We start from the raw sequence: 16,171 nt of genomic DNA on the forward strand, positions 1-16,171 counted from the left end.
GCCAAAATGCCAAACATAGTCCAAAACAAATTACAGTCGTATTTTAGTATCTGTTTTGATATTTAAAGTTCATTTCATATCTTAAAAGGAAAAACCTGCAAATTCACATATCCAAGCAATAGACCTAGTGAAAGATGAATCTGAAACAGTACATGAATGAATTCTCCAATTTTAAATAATGTTCCACCATTCCTTACCTTACCCCCGCCTCCTCCTGAGAGTAAACTTGAATTTTACTCTCATCATATGACCCCAAGATTGATCCACGTCTCTCTGTAGCCACCTGTAGATGGTGTTTATTAGCCCTTCACTCCTTTCCTGGCACCAGTCTAGTGGGACTCCCCAGTCGGGTGGACAAGTGTGATGACCTGTGGGTTTTGACTGAATGCCACAAACTGTCTCGTTCAAGCCAAAAGCAGGGCGCGAGCACTCTCCAGGGCCCCTGTTGCTTAGGTCTTGCCTGGGGTTTTAAGCAAACATTGGCAGCCTTCCCAAATTTCTCAAATGAGAAGTGGCAGACCATGAGGCCGGCCTTGTACCTTTTCCTTCTCATGTAACTACACACGCACAAAGAAAGGGCAACACATAGTAGAACACAAAATATATGTATGCTGTACAATAGGTGGTGCAGTACATATGGAAGCCCAATGGCTTTTAAATTTCTTTTGCATCCCACTTCGCTTTAATTAAAAGAAGGACTTCCACGGCTGTTTTGTGTCACTGAGCTGATTAGCTATCATGCCTTAAAGTAAAGCAACAAAGTTCCCAAGACACATTTGGCTCCTTTCACTTCTACTGCTGCTAAAAGGCATAAAAATAGAATAGGGAAAATACAGCAAAAGTTTCAAACAATGTATTGGTTTTACATGGTCTGCAGTTGGAAAGATCACGTTTTGATTAAACTTGGCAAGTTTGAATTTTTTCCATTCATGGGTGTGCTTGAGGTTTAGTTAGTTGTGGAAGCTCCATGTATTTTTATTAGTTTATAAAAAGACTTAAAATGTTTTAATATTTCAAGTTTTCAACGGGAACGCACAAAAAGAACTTATTTCATTTACTGAAACTTTTGCATCTGAAAACAGTGACGTTCCAAGTCCAAATACTTTCAACCTTGGTCTCCTCCCTATGCTAGAACTCATTACTAATTTTTGATTCCAGCTATAATGTTAGCCACCACACTTCGGGTAACAAACAGCTAAAGGTAAATCATCAACGTGATATTAAGTAAGTACTTACCCCCAATATTAAACAGGCTCCGCCTTATACTGCTAATTTTCTAAGCTCTAGTAGACTTCTCTATGTGCTACTAGCTGCCAACGGAAATTACAGGTAGTTGTGCATAAAGAATGTTTTCTAAATGAATGTATATTATCCGTATATTCTGCAGACTATTTATTGACTAAGACTACAAGAGTCACGTCTGTTTGTTAACATTTGGCATGTATTCTTCAGAAGCCAACACATCTTGTAAGAAAACATCTACCTTATTAAAAGTCAGTGTTTCAAAAAACATTCAAGAGCTGAAATAATTAGGGGTGGGGTTTTTTTTAGAGTATGATACACAGTAGATCAAGTTAATTCTGGTGAATTCTTACTCTACAACAGAGCTGGAATGGGAAATACTGCCTTAAAGAGGTTCTCTTTTCTAGGGCTTAAGGGACAGAAAGCAGAATATTGGTTTTTTCATAAGGCAGCTCAAACTTACATGAAGTAGATATAATTTCTGCTTATTATAGGCTACCATGGAGCCACGTAAAGAATTAAAGAATGAACGTAAAGAATGAGCTTTTCCGTCCTTGTCAAGTACCAGACATGTTAACAAGAACACTTTAACCAGAATTGATTACAGATCATTTCAACCAATAGAAATTCATACAGCTGATCTGAAGTTTCCAGAAAATAATTTTCTCCCTACAGTATGTGTTTCAGATAGTCTTTATAATCCTGGTAGAAAAAGAGAACGTTTTATTCCTCTTGCAACATGCATACGTTTACATTAAGCAATTCCAGTTGTGCCGTCCTAGATATATAACTTTTTCATGAGGTAGCTAGTTAACTTTTGTTATGTCAGAAGATCTCAGCTGGTTCAGCAGCAGAAGCCCACGTCCAAGATACGCTGTGTTTCACTTTTGCTGAGGCTGGATTAGAAAATAGCTGAGGCTATATTAGAAAAATATCCTGTGTAAACAATGGAGAAAGGTTACTGTATTCCCAGCCTGTCTCTGCAACTGTAATTCAATGCTCTTTTCAGTAATTATGTTCACTTCATTATCCTACCTTTGATCACTGGATCGTTATGTCTTGCACGACTTCGTTACTCCAGTTATATACAAGAGTGCGTGAACTGTGCTTATAGCACACAATTTTTCGGTTCAAGCTTGAGGCAAGAAGTACCTGTGTGCCCAGCCAGCCACGAGAGCCCAGAAGTACCAGCTGATGTTCTGGCAGCACCTCCTGTTCTGCTCTGGTCTTTTCTAGCACGAGCTGGCTCTCGTGGAGCTGCAGGGAGCAGCCACTGTTCCACAGCCACTGCTGGTAGAGTGAGGCCCACCTGGGGGAATTACAGCTCTAATAACATAGGTCTTTGTGCTTCAGGCATCACACAAGATGTGGTAACTCTCTGTAGGATGTGGTGTTACATGCACTCGGTTCAGCTCAGACAGGGTGGTACTTTGTCACCTTTTCACCTTTCTCTTCTGAAGGCGTTTGCAGGCTAAGAGCTATGTATGTGCACTATACAGAAAAGACCAGATTCCTACAGGACTTTGTACCTACATATGCTTAACTGAGAATAAAGGGACATCACACTAAATATAAGAGAAAAGAGCAGAGCAGAAGTGTTACTTGCAATCTTAAATAGCAGGAAAGAGTCTTAACCGTAGATATTCCGCACAACTTTTTCTTCAGAATGTTATCCTGTTGCAAAATAATTGGTAGAGTACAGGGATTTAACAGGCTAAAAACTATACCATAGCGTACATATAGGTTTTTAACAAAATGCCTTTAAATTTTTGGACAAGTGAGAGATGCAGATTTGATTCTGAAATCAGGAATCCAAATTTTTTTCTGGTAAAATAAGGAGAGTGGCAGGAATTTCACTGAGCTTACAGAACAAGTTTTTCTTAAAGAAAACATTTATTGGACTTCCTCAGAAATATTTTTTCATTGCTTTTATAGTTGCAGAAAAGCAGAAGAGCTCTCTTCTTGTGAATACCAGTGTGGGCCATCAGGGATTATACTACAACATCGACATCTGAATGCACGGGGAAAAGACTTTTCCCTACCTGTGCAGGAGAAGAAAAATATTGTGTGCATAAACATGTAAACACTTTATTTTACAACACAGCATCTCAGTGCACAGTTTCCTTGTGTAATATGACAGCGAGACAAAACCATGAAACACGTATGACAGCAAACTGTAGGCCGGCTTCATCTTAAATTGCAGCATACATTTAAGATGTCTGTCCTCACTGAAGTACACGCTCAGCTATTACGGGACTACAGTCCTCCACCTCTTCAGAGGTAGCTTCACAGCACATTTAGACACGCAGAAAACAATACGGAACAGCCACTAAGATCATATTTTCTCTTACGACTTTTATAATTGCAATTTAAGCAAACATACAGCCAGCTAGAGGCTGAATTAAAACTTTGGAGTGGAGCGCCAGCAGGTGGCAGCGAGGAATCAGGACACACTATATTTTACAAGCAAAACAAAACTATCTGGAATCTGCTGCTGTAACTATACAGTAATCAGTGGGGTTTTTCCTCACACATACCTTTTCAGAGAAAAGAACTTCCTAACTGCAGTAAAATTCTAAGTTATTTTGTCCCTATGCCAAACACAAACAACAACATACGGGACCTTGTGATACATGAAGTTCCATTTCAAAGAAAAAGTGCAAGAAATTTCACCCAAAACTGTGATTTTGGGGTCCTGTGCAGGTAACCAAAGGCTAAAGACTTCTACGGAATGGTAGCAAGTATTTCTCAGTATTCACTACTTCAGCTACAGGCACACTCTTACCTGTTTTGGAGGTTCTCGTTTTTAACTTCAGCGGTGCAGTTTTGTGCCTCTTTCTCACCTCTTTGTCAGCATCAGAGACGAAGCACCATGAGATTCTCAGAGCTGAAGGCAGGATTCTTCTGTTTCTGGCAGCCGAAACACACCCTTCTCTAAGAATAACTTTTTAATATGATAATTGGCATAAGTCAGCTGTTACATTCTTCTCTCACATTCTTCTTCTGCTGACATGCTTGCTTTTTTACATGCTTGCTGTTTTCCCCACACAAGTCATCTTCAGCACTTCAAAGGTGAGGCTATAATTACTAAGCCTCGACATCTCTCCTTCAGAATGGCAATGAGATTTTACAACTCGTCTTGTGTATTTACATACACAGCCAGTTCTGTCACCCTAAGAGTATTGACTGCAAAGGATCTTTCTATTCTTTTCTCCTCAGGGCTCCTCACAACACAGCTCCTGCATACCTAGCACATTCTTCCTCTTTCCAGAACTTGTTTACTTAATATAGCTGGAAACAACTGGAAAGCATCAGAGGACAGCTTGCAAAGGCTGCCAGTACTAAGGCCTAGCTATGTAGCCTTCACACTGGGCTTCGAAAGAGCCTTCAGATTAGGACCGGAGCCCTTATGGCAGCTGATTCTCACAATGCAAGTTTACCTACAGAGATCTAAAAGCAAGGCCTCCAACAGAGAAGCTACCTGTAATCACAGAAGAGGAGGTGCAATGAAAGCAGCTCCACAAATGACACAGGCAGGAAGGGAAAAACTGTGGAGGGAATAAGAAGTTGACTGGCTGCTAACAGCTCTGCTTTCACGTATTACGGCAAGCTACTGCAGGAGTTAAAGTGAGAAACAGGCTCGGTAACTGGACCAAGCTGTGTGAACAAGCATGGTCTTGTAGGATGATAACCTTGTGCCTTTGGAAACACTGAAGAACACTGGCTTCACGGTGTGTAAGAAACTGTCATAGAATCACAGAATACCAGGTTGGAAGAGACCCCAAGAATCATCCGGTCCAACTTTTCTTGGCAAAAGCAAGGTCTAGACAAGTTGGCCCAACACACCGTCCAGCTGAATCTTAAGTGTCCAATGTTGGGGAATCCACCACTTCCCCGTGGAGATTATTCCAATGGCTGATTGTTCTCATTGTGAAAATTCTCCCTCTTGTGTCCAGTCAGAATCTCCCCAGGAGTAACTTGTACCCAATACCCCTCATCTTTTCCACTTGACTCCTTCTAAAAAGGAAGTCTCCATCTTCTTTGTAGCCACCCTTTAAATACTGGAACACAGTGATAAGGTCTCCCCTAAACCTTCTTTTCTCAAGGCTGAACAAACCCAATTCTCTCAGCCTTTCCTTATATGGCAGGCTTCATAGTCCTTTGACAGCCCTTCTCTGGACCCTCTCCAGCCTGTCCACATTTTCTTGTTTGCAGGGACCAAAACTGAACACAGTATTCCAGGTGTGACCTGTCAAGTGCTGAGTGGAGTGGGATAATGACTTCTTTAGCTCTGCTGGTGATGCCCTTGTTAATGCAACCCTTTGCTGCTGCAGCACACTGTTCACTCATATTGAGCTTGTTGTCCACCAGAATCCCCAGGTCCCTTTCCACAGAGCTGCTCCCAAGGCCTGGGTCTTTGCTTGCTTGGAGCTCAGCAACGCTTAGACTCAGTATGTAGAATGATGATAATTCATAACCAGGGATATTCCAGCATTGGTTTTCATCATTCAAACTAAGGATTGATTTCTGCCCTTACACACATCACATGGTGTAGGACTTTCATGCCATGAGAGGCAGCAGGGGCTGGAGAACAAGACATTGTAGCAGGATGGTCGTGTTGTAGCTCATTCTGACTCTGCTGGATTACCAAACAAGCCCCCAAGCCTCTCTTCTAATCTGTTTCTGTCATCCTTCATCCTTTGCGAAGCAGGCTCTGCTTCTAAGCACACATCTAAAGACACAGACAAGCTTCCTTTCACCAAAAAAGGAAGTGGGGTGGTTTTGTTGTTGTTGTTCTTTTTGCTCCTCACAGAGATCAGACAACAAGCCAAGGCTCCACAGCAGGAGCTTGGAGACTCTAGATTCCTGTTTTGTTACTACTTTAGTACCTTAGTGGCAATACTAGGCTAGTATCAGTGTCTGGCACAGCTAGATCTTGAATCTCTAATGTGCTGGATTTCCAGTTGTGTCCCAAAAACAGGGAGAAATGAGGAATGGCCTGGCTTTCCCTGATTTTTGTGCAAAGTTACTCTCTATCTGCAGCGACTTAAAACCTCCATGCTACAACTGAAGCACTCCTTGTTGCTTGTGCATCTTCACAGTAGGACACCATAGGACTCAAACTGAGATATCACAGCATAGACTGAGACAGTGAATCCCAACTTTTTTCTCTATTCCCCCCCTTTTTTTTTTAAATAGTGGTATTGTCTAAATCAACATGGTAGTGGTAGTCCACTTAATAGAAGACTATGGAAACACTTGGAGATTTTTCCCGAGGAACACATCTACCTCTCGGAAGAATTGAGCCATGGCAACACCACCATCTGCTGGACAAAACTGGCTCCCTGTCTCACACGGGGCTGTCTGCTGAAAAGCAGCTGGGGAGAAAGTGGGAAAAGTGCAAGGTTATTTGCACGTTGTACTGCCACTGACCTGGAGACCCAGATGTCCTAACTCCATTAGAAGAGAGGAGCTGCAAGGCAGAGAGAGAAGACAGGCTTACACTGCACACAAAGCTGGCAACCTCCAACAGAGCAATTGCTGCAGAGCAAGAAGAGGGCTTAGTCTCTGATCAAGAAAATGGGATGCTATGAGACCTAACTGCTCCACCACATAGAACAGACTCAAGTATATTTTAGTCACTTTATTTGTATCTATATACATTACATTTTGATTCTCCAAGTAGTCAAGGCAGTTATTCTCAAATAGTTTAGTACATCAATTTTATAAAATACAGCTGAACCAAGGTAGATTAGAAATACATACATTATGGTACATCAAGTGCTTTGAATAATGATTAGTCTGGCCACCTGCTAGTGAGCGATTCATTTGGTTTTGGTCATTGTCAGAGGAGTGTCCACTCCACAGGTAACTCTGAGCCCAGCAGAGCTACTTAACCAGCAAGAGTCCCTCATGTGCTTTTGGGGGACAGAATGCATCACTCAGCCACAAGGCATTCTGCTGTCTACAGGATGACCCAAAGCAAGTCATAGTTTCTGACTGGGACAAGATTTAGACATTTGTCAAAAGGCCTCGGATCAAAACAGAAGAAAGAGAGCCAGTGTAGCTCTGAAGAAATGCACTCATGTTGCAACTGGGATTTGCTTACACACATATATGCTAAACCTGTGTCATAAAGAAATAAAAAAAACTCTAATCGAAAGGCTCACGTAATACCTAGGCTGTTCCCCCAGGACATCCTTAGGCATGCTGCAGGGACACAGACCTAACAGCCCCACAAGGAGCTCTCTCAAAGATCTCTTCTGCATGAAGTATTGCTCTTCTTTTGAAAAACTCAGCTTTGTAGCAAGTGAAATGCCAGGACAGTTCTTATTCTGAAAAGGGAACGTTTGAGGAAATCTGTTCAGGTGCTGGGATTTGAACTAGAAATTCTTACAAGCTTTATGTTACATGGCACCCAAAGATGTCCCAATTCCAGTTAATACTGCACCTACTGTGTTACCCATGACTAGTAGTTTGCTATTTACTCCAGTCTGGTCAGGACTTGTCTCTCAGCCACATCCTGACCCAAAGCTAGCTGATGATGCCAGCTCAACATCACTCCTGCAAATCTCTCCAACTGCTTTAACTTCAGCCCGAAAAGGTCACAATTTACACATCTGGACTCTGTGTTCACAGGCTGCAAAACAGCTGGCCAGTGGAAAGTTCTCTCATTTTTTACAGTGCTGACGGCCTCATGCTGTCACGTACAGGGGAACATTAGCTATGGTCAGATGATAAGATGCTTTAGAGCCAGCTACTTGGGACTCTGGAAGACAAGCAGTACAGAGCAGCGATGCATCACTGGAGTAAGGGTTAGTGGTGACAGGACAGGGCTAGCACATCACAGCCCTACATTAGCCTAGTACAGATGCCATGACACTGCCCATATTCATGCTCCATCAACCAATCCACATACTGACAAAGGTGGAAGATAACATAACCAGCTGCTGTTGGGTCACCTTAGCTGGTCAGGCAAGTCAAAGTTTTTCCCTGTAAACTTTAGGAGGGGAAGGAGAAAGAACACATGTAAACTTTAACTGAGACTGGAACAGATTCAGGCTGCATGCCATCACACTGATGGACCAAGAAAGGAAGCAGAAGCTACCGAAGTGAGAGTAGCATTGAGCTGATGGACTGGTTTGCTCCTCATTACACAAGACCCCACACACAGCTATCCATCCTGGGAGTACATTTCAACACAGGAGGTAAGATGTGTCCCAGAGGCGGTCAGCCATACCTGATGTACTCTGTTAGCCTGAAGGGATTCTGGGCCAGGAGAAGCAAGAAGTACTGTGACATCTTTTCACAGCACACATCACTGCAGCCTTCAACGCTGCACCCCCAGAAACAATGATTACATTGTACAGAGGAAGTGAAAATACTTCCATTTCTGTTGCTTCAGCATCTTTGCTCATCCTCCAGCAGGGTTTTGCAATGGGGTGGGGAAGACTTCTCCCAACACAAATGACTGTTGCCTCCTGGCAGCTCAGAACTGAGCTGCACTGGTTGTTTTTTGGGGCCAACAGTTCAATTCTCACTGCTGGCATTTTCCTTTCTCACTGCTGCCCAGCTATCACTCCAGAACAGAGCCACCACCATCTACTGCAGAAGAAAATACTGAACACAAGAGGAGTGAACAAAATGCATACTTCAATCCTTAGTTACAGTGAAGATGGCATTATCAGGCAACTGGTCAGAATGAGCAAGTGGTCATAAAGAGCTATACTGTCCCAGACTCCGTGTTCATTTGAAGTCCTTCTATAAGAGACTGGAAGTCGAAGGACAGCATTCTTGCCTCTCAAACTCATAAAAATACCCCTCTTGTTTACTGGCCTATACTATAATGAAACTAAAAAGTAAACTCATCATCTACAAAAACAGGTAAAAATTAATAAAAATGGAAAGAAGCGCTTATTGTCATAACGGAGATTTACAGATCTCTGCACATCTTATCCATCATACAAGATACCTGTTAGTTCAGGTTTTCTTTTTACAGAAAAAACCAACTACATTCATCTCAGTGGTAAAAAAAAAAAATCTAATACTGCTGAAGAGACAGTTTTTCCATTGGGACTGCACAGTGTGATGAGATCTGGATGCTCCATTCTCATCAGCATCTCATGGATGCAAGGAAAACATTCTCCTGGCAAATTTTCACCATGAGGTAAATTCATTGTTTGAAAGTCCTGGGGAACTGAAATGGATTTGAAGTGATCTGCCAGGAATGATGGTTTCATTAAGGAAAAAGTTGTCATATGCTTCATTTTGTCTAGCAACTTAGTGCCTTCTACTAAGGAAAGGGTTAATCAGCTTCATAACTATAATTAATCAAGTCTTGTTAAATCAAAGGGTATATTTTTTAGTTACCTGTTTCCAGGGATTTGGGCAACATTCAGATCAAAGTACTGTTTAGGAAGGGATATGTTTGGGGTTCTGCAGTACGCTGATGACTGACAACCTGTTTTTATGGGATTCAGCTGAAATGAAATTATGATAGAGTTGTATACAGTAATATAACTTAAAGATGTAGTGATATGGCATTATAGCTGTGGAGCTGCCTTTAAAAAAAAAAAAAATACTGTTTACAGAACCCAGGAAAAATTGAAGGTACAGAGCATGAGCAGGACAAGTTATTCATGGATCCTAAACAAGTCAACTACAGACCTCTGCAACAATAGCAGAACTCAGGAATTAACTTCATTCTTCCTCTCACCCACCCACCCATACAGAGGGGTTTATTTCACATTTGCAGTACCACGCATCCACTACAGAAACATGAGCTGCTCATATTCAACACCACTTAGGAAGTGCAAGACTTACAGAGAGATCATGTACTTATACACCATCATAAGTTGGACAGTATCTGTTTCAGTGTTCTTACATGGAGACAGCATCATCTTCCCTAAAGACAGAGGGAATGTCTCTTACCAATGCTGTTCAGTGGTACCTTACAGCTTAGATCCTTAGCGAGACTGGTCCACTTATCAGCCTGCAAGAGCATATTAAAGTGCAACAAGCAGATTTCATACTTCACAACATGACGCACATGGTCAGTGTAGACACGGAACTGCAATCTTCTTGCTTACTGCTGGACAGACCACAGGAACAGAGTGGCCTATAATGTCATTGTCCTCTTGTGCTTTCCCAATATGGGCTTTAGCTTAGCAATTCAAGCCCAGTCCTGTCCAATGGTCTGGCACCATCAGGAAATACTTGTCCATAGCTTCACAAAACCTGGTCCGGTACAGTTCTGGAGACACCACTGTTGGCATCTTACCTAATGTGTAAGAGTCAAGAGCAGTTAAATATGGACTAAAGAGTATACTGCAGTACAGACAGATGTCACATAAGATACAACATGAGAAAGCATAATCATGAAGGCATACTGTATATGGAAGGGTCTTGGAACCAGTAAGTGTTGTCAGCTGCATTGTATTTTTTTTAAAAATTTTTATTTTAAACTTTTAGGAAAGAACACAGATGAAGGTCTGGACCCCAACACTGAATTGAGATACCTGAAGTTGGAGGAACCATCTAGGCTTTTTACTTCAGCCCTGATCAGTTCATCCCTTTTTCTTTTTTCCTGTTTACAGGTCTTTGAGCTTTTCCAGCAGAGATGCAAATTTATCCCATAAAGAATTTCACTCTGTGGACATGCCCTTATCTTCTCCAGAAACCTGAGCAGTGGTAGATCAAGTCCTCCTCTTCCCTTCTTTTTCCAGCCCTCCTACTAACATGTGGCCAACATTAGGCAATGCTGCACAAAAAGTACTCTACTCACTTCCACAAAGGGAACTCCTCCGTTCCTCAAAATATTTGACAAAGGTTCCTCCACAATAACAGCTCAGAGTGTATCTGATATTCTGGACTCAGAAAACATCTTCTGAAGCCAGGCAGCATGTTTTGTTTGTTTTTTTTTAACTAGTACCTCTGCACGGATGACTAAGTTTGTATGTGAGCACTTGGTAACTAAGAAACAGAAAAGAACAGCCTGATAAATGGATGACCCTTACCCCACTCCCAGGAATTATAGTACTTTAAAGGGTCACTCAAGGTGGCAGATCAATGTATTAATTTTTCAGAAAGTTGTTATTCCTTCCCCTGTTCTGGGCAACTTAATCTAGTGTTGCAAATCTGCATGGTGGGGAAGTTGTGGCTTTATTAGCCCAGTTATTGGAAGCTTCCAGGTTATGACAGAACGTGATCAAAAGGTTTTCTTCCATTCTGGACTTACCTTGTCCTCCCAAGATGCCAGTTGACTTCACTACCATTTCAAGCTTTTTGTCCCAGGTAAAAGTGCGAATATAGTCTGTTGTAATATAAAGAAAATCCACACACAAACATGTCATATCTGCTATAACCCAAGTAACGCTGTTCTAAAATGTATCTATTTCCCCTCAAAAGGGCAAGAAAACAGTAGGCTTTATGATTTCTCCTTAGATCTCCTCCACACAAGTTAAAATTTAAATGGCTATGTAAACATTACTGAACTTCAAAGATTAAACACATTGAAGAATATAAATAAACTTCACTACTTCAACTGGAGTCAAAGTGTAGGTTAAACACCAATTTTACTGCTTTTTCACTACCTATGAGGCCTCCTATAAATATTCTTAGGAATACAAATCATAGAATGGTTCAGGTTGGAAGGGACCATAAAGATCATCAAGTTCCAACCCCCCCGATATGGACAGGGACACCTCTCACTAGACCAGGTTGCTCAAAGCCCCATCCAGCCTGGTCTTGAACACTTCTTCCAGTGATGGGGCATCCACAACTTCTCTGGACAACCTGCTCCAGTGCCTCACCACCTTTATGATAAAGGATTTCTTACTAGTATCTAATCTAAATCTCTCCTCTTTCAGTTTAAAACTATCACCCCTTGTCCTATCGCTACACTACCTGATAAAAAGTCCTTCTCCATCTCTCCTGTAGGCCCCCTTCAGGTACTGGAAGGCCACGATAAGGTCTCCCTGGAGCCTTCTCTTCACCAGGCTGAAAAATCCCAACTCTCTCAGCCTGTCCCCATAGGAGAGATGCTCCAGCACTCTGGTCATTTGCGTGGCCCTCCGTTGGACCTGTTCCAACAGGTCCATTTCTTTCCTGTGCTGAGGACTCCAGAGCTGGACACAGTACTCCAGGTGGGGTCTCACCAGAGTGTAGCAGAGGGGCAGAATCACCTCCCTCGACCTGCTGGCCACCTTTCTTTTGATGCAGCCCAGGATACGGTTGGCTTTCTGAGCTGCAAGTACACATTGCCAGCTCATGTCGAGTTTCTCATCCACCAACACCCCCAAGTTCTTCTCCTCGGGGCTGCTCTCAATCCATTCTCCGTCCAATCTGTATTTGTGCCTGCGATAGCTGTGACCCAGGTGCAGGACCTTCCACTTGGCCTTACTGAACTTCATGAGGTTCACAGGGCCCACTTCTCAAGCCTGTCCAGGTCTCTCTGGATAGCATCCCTTCCCTCCAGTGTGTCAACTGCACTACACAGCTTAGTGTCATCAGAAAAGTCACTGAGGGTGCACTCAATCCCACTGTCCACATCTCCAACAAAGATGTTAAATAGAACTGGTGCCAGTACTGACCCCTGAGGAACGCCACTTGTTTCCACTTGGACATTAAGCCGTTGACCACAACCCTTTGAGTGCGGCCATCTAGCCAGTTCCTTATCTACCAAGTGGCCCATCCATCAAATCCATGCCCTTCCAAATGGCTAACACAAGCCCATACAAGAGCTGGAGACTTCATGCCTCCACTTCGGAATACCACACTAACCTCTCATGGGTATTCATCAGGGAGAAGAAAACTTTTCCTTACACACATCTCTGTGGTGGTTGTACAGTTCTAGAGTCCTATAAACACCTAAACCAGAAGAAAGCAGTTTTACCAGCTGAAAGCAAGAAAATACAAAAGGCAACCTACCAATGATCCCAACAACCAGCTCATTGTTGGTATCATCACGACCCACCAGCAAGGAGTAGTCGATGATGAGGTGGCTGGAGAGGAACTGGGAATCACTGTGTATGGAAGCTCTCAGCACAGCCTTGCAATGGGAACGGATGTACAAAGGATTGTCCCGGACCATCTTCAAAAGGTTCTCATCCAGAAGGACTACATCACAGCTTTCCTTGCCTGTGTCTGTTTTAACATTTCTGTTCCGGAGGGAGCCCTTCAGGTCAAAAACCTGCAAATGGAGAACAGCACTACTTTATTCCACTGTTCTGCAAGGTTAAAGACTTCAACATACCTAACTGCAGTGTTCGAGAAGGCAGTACAGCAGGGCAGCTCTTTCCTTCTCCACAGCAGGAAATCAGTTAACAAAAAACATCTTCGTACTACAAAAATTAAAGTTTCCTGAGCGGAGAGTAGCACGTAAGCCTACATGAAAGCTCTGTCATCTCAATTGACAAATTTTAGGCAATTAATATTTAGCCTAATTTAAGGGGAAAAGGGTATCCCTATTTTTATATTTTATGGGTAAACTCAGTTTTCCAGTCAGCTTCTACAGACTGAAATGCTGAAAAAATCAGGCACCAATACAGGTTAGGTATGGACCTGCTGGAGAGAAGTTCCAAAGAGAAAGATCTGGGGGTCCTGGTAGACAGCAAAATGACAATGAGCAAGCAGTGTGCTCTTGTGGCCAGGAAGGCCAACGGAATCCTGGGCTGCATAGGGAAGAGTGTGGCTAGTAGGTTGAGGGAAGTCATTCTCCCCCTCTACTCTGCACTGGTGAGGCCACAACTGGAATACTGCATCCAGTTCTGGGCTCCCCAATTCAAGAGGGACAGGGAACTACTGGAAAGAGTCCAGCGAAGGGCAACGAAGATGATTCAAGTATTGGAGCACCTTCCTTATGAAGAAAGGCCGAGAGAGCTGGGACTCTTTAGTCAGGAGAAGCCTGAGGGGAGACCTTATCAATGCTTATAAGTATCTAAAGGGTGGGTTGAAGGAGGAGGGAGCCAGACTCTTTTCAGTGGTTGCCAGTGAGAGGATGAGGGGCAACGGGCACAAGTTGGAACATAGGAGGTTCCACTCAAATATGAGAAAAAAACTTCTTTACGGTGAGGGTGACAGAGCCCTGGAACAGGCTGCCCAGGGAGGTTGTGGAGTCCCCTTCTTTGGAGATTTTCAAGACCCGCCTGGATGCAGTCCTGAGTAACATGCTCTAACATGCTCTGGGCAATCCTGCTTCAGCAGGGGAGTTGGACTAGATGATCTCTATGGTCCCTTCCAACTCTAAAAAAAAATTCAGTGAAATTCAGTGAAAAAGTAAAGCCACTGAAGAGGGAGGTTGGTGTTGCATGAAGCACCATTTGACAACTGTTCTCAAGGCAAGACAACCCACCAACAGGTCTGGAGGTGCTCAGTCCAATATCCTGCTTGAAGCAGATGCTGTTAGAGAAGGTTGTTCAAGCCCTGTTCAGTCAATATTTTACTAACTTCAGGGACAGAGTCCACAGGCACTAGGACAGAGACCCAAAGAGACTGACAATCCTTTGATTTAAAAAAAAAAAAAATAATAATCAGACAAACAAAAAGAAAACCCACGACAACATCCTTTACATCTATCTAGTATTCCCTCAGTTCACTTCCTCCCACAAACATCCCCTGTTTGAGGTCAGGCACTAAGATGGAAAGAAGAAAAAATTTATACTATCTAATTTTAGAAGTGGCATTTGTTTGAACTTCCTTTTCAGCATCAACTCTGTATTTGAAGAGAATTTTCCCTCAGTCATTTTAAGATCTTCATTCTATTGCTTCACAAAAGTTGGTTTTCCTTTACTAAGAGCAAGGCTGAACTCAAAATCTTGTTCCACACATGGTTCAGAGAAAGAACAGTGGCTTCAAACCATTATTAGTTTTCCCTCCACTACACAATAGCTCACCATCTCTATCAGTAAGGCTCTCCTAAGCAAATTAGTCTGTAACCCTAGTTAGTTCTTCTGAAAGCTTTACAAAAAGGTTTCACATTTTCCTAATTAGGTTGGCAGTGCTTCTTCTCAGACATTGGAGGTGCAGGAATGAGTAAAATTTCTAAAAACTGAAGCCTGCACTAGTTACCTGAACTAGCCAATATAGGCAATCCAGTTACCAAGGATCACATAAAAAGGAAACAGGCACAAAGTGCCATCTTTGAGCAGTGCTCAATACAGGCAGCATGTGCAAAGTTAAAAGTTACCGAGATGGCTACTGGTAACCCTGCTCTTGCTCCCAGTCAGAGCTGCACTGCAAGGGAACAGAACACTTGGTTCTTACCTGAGCCATTTTCCTGCCGTAGAAAAGGTTTTCCATAACAAGCAGATCCAGCTTCTTTTCAGTGTTGTTTTGAGAGTTCTTGTAACCAATTCGATATACCCCAAGGATTTTGGCCAGTGCTGTGGGCTTCTGATGAAGAGAAGACATGGGGTAAGATCTCTGTGTATGGGCAATCAGCAATCAAATATTAGAGGTGCCGCTGTACTGTCTGACTGTGTATTACAGCTTAGAAGCTCTAGCAAAATTTGAACTTTTCATCTTAAAAACAACACTATTAGTACAACTCACACTCTCCCTTTCATTTAGGTAAAAGAAAATGTTGGATTAATGGAAACTGTTACTAGTCTGTAAAATACAGAACGCTGCCTAAAATAAATGCATTTTTTTTAATTAAATACCTTCTGCTGAACTGCATTAGTGATGTAAGTGAAGTAGTGTGGAGCAAAGTCAAGGAACGACTGGACTTCCAGACGAGGCATCTGCTTCAAGATGAATCTATCATCTGTTTTAACATCAGACAGAGGCAACAGGGTTACACACCATAAGTGATGTATTCTTTGCAAGTTCTTTGAGACTGTTGCACAGCTGAAGTGGTTTGAAAAATTAAAGGACTAAAATTCTCTTAAATCCTTAACAACAGAAGCTTATTTCTAGAAACTTTTTTTAA

General features: G+C 42.4%; 1 protein-coding gene across 1 annotated transcript in view; it reads right to left on the reverse strand.

Annotated features, from left to right (window-relative positions):
- Positions 1-10,406: 10,406 nt before the first annotated feature.
- Positions 10,407-16,171, reverse strand: part of PIKFYVE (phosphoinositide kinase, FYVE-type zinc finger containing) — a 60,420-nt gene continuing 54,655 nt past the window's right edge. Inside the window, exons 38-42 of the mRNA XM_074146016.1 lie at positions 15,903-16,006; positions 15,505-15,633; positions 13,171-13,432; positions 11,480-11,554; positions 10,407-10,522 (exon numbers count right to left, since the gene is read on the reverse strand). Coding sequence (XP_074002117.1) covers positions 10,407-10,522; positions 11,480-11,554; positions 13,171-13,432; positions 15,505-15,633; positions 15,903-16,006 — 686 coding nt within the window. The remainder of the gene's footprint in view (positions 10,523-11,479; positions 11,555-13,170; positions 13,433-15,504; positions 15,634-15,902; positions 16,007-16,171) is intronic.

Source organism: Numenius arquata, chromosome 3 (genome assembly GCF_964106895.1).
Source record: "Numenius arquata chromosome 3, bNumArq3.hap1.1, whole genome shotgun sequence".
NCBI lineage: Eukaryota > Metazoa > Chordata > Aves > Charadriiformes > Scolopacidae > Numenius > Numenius arquata.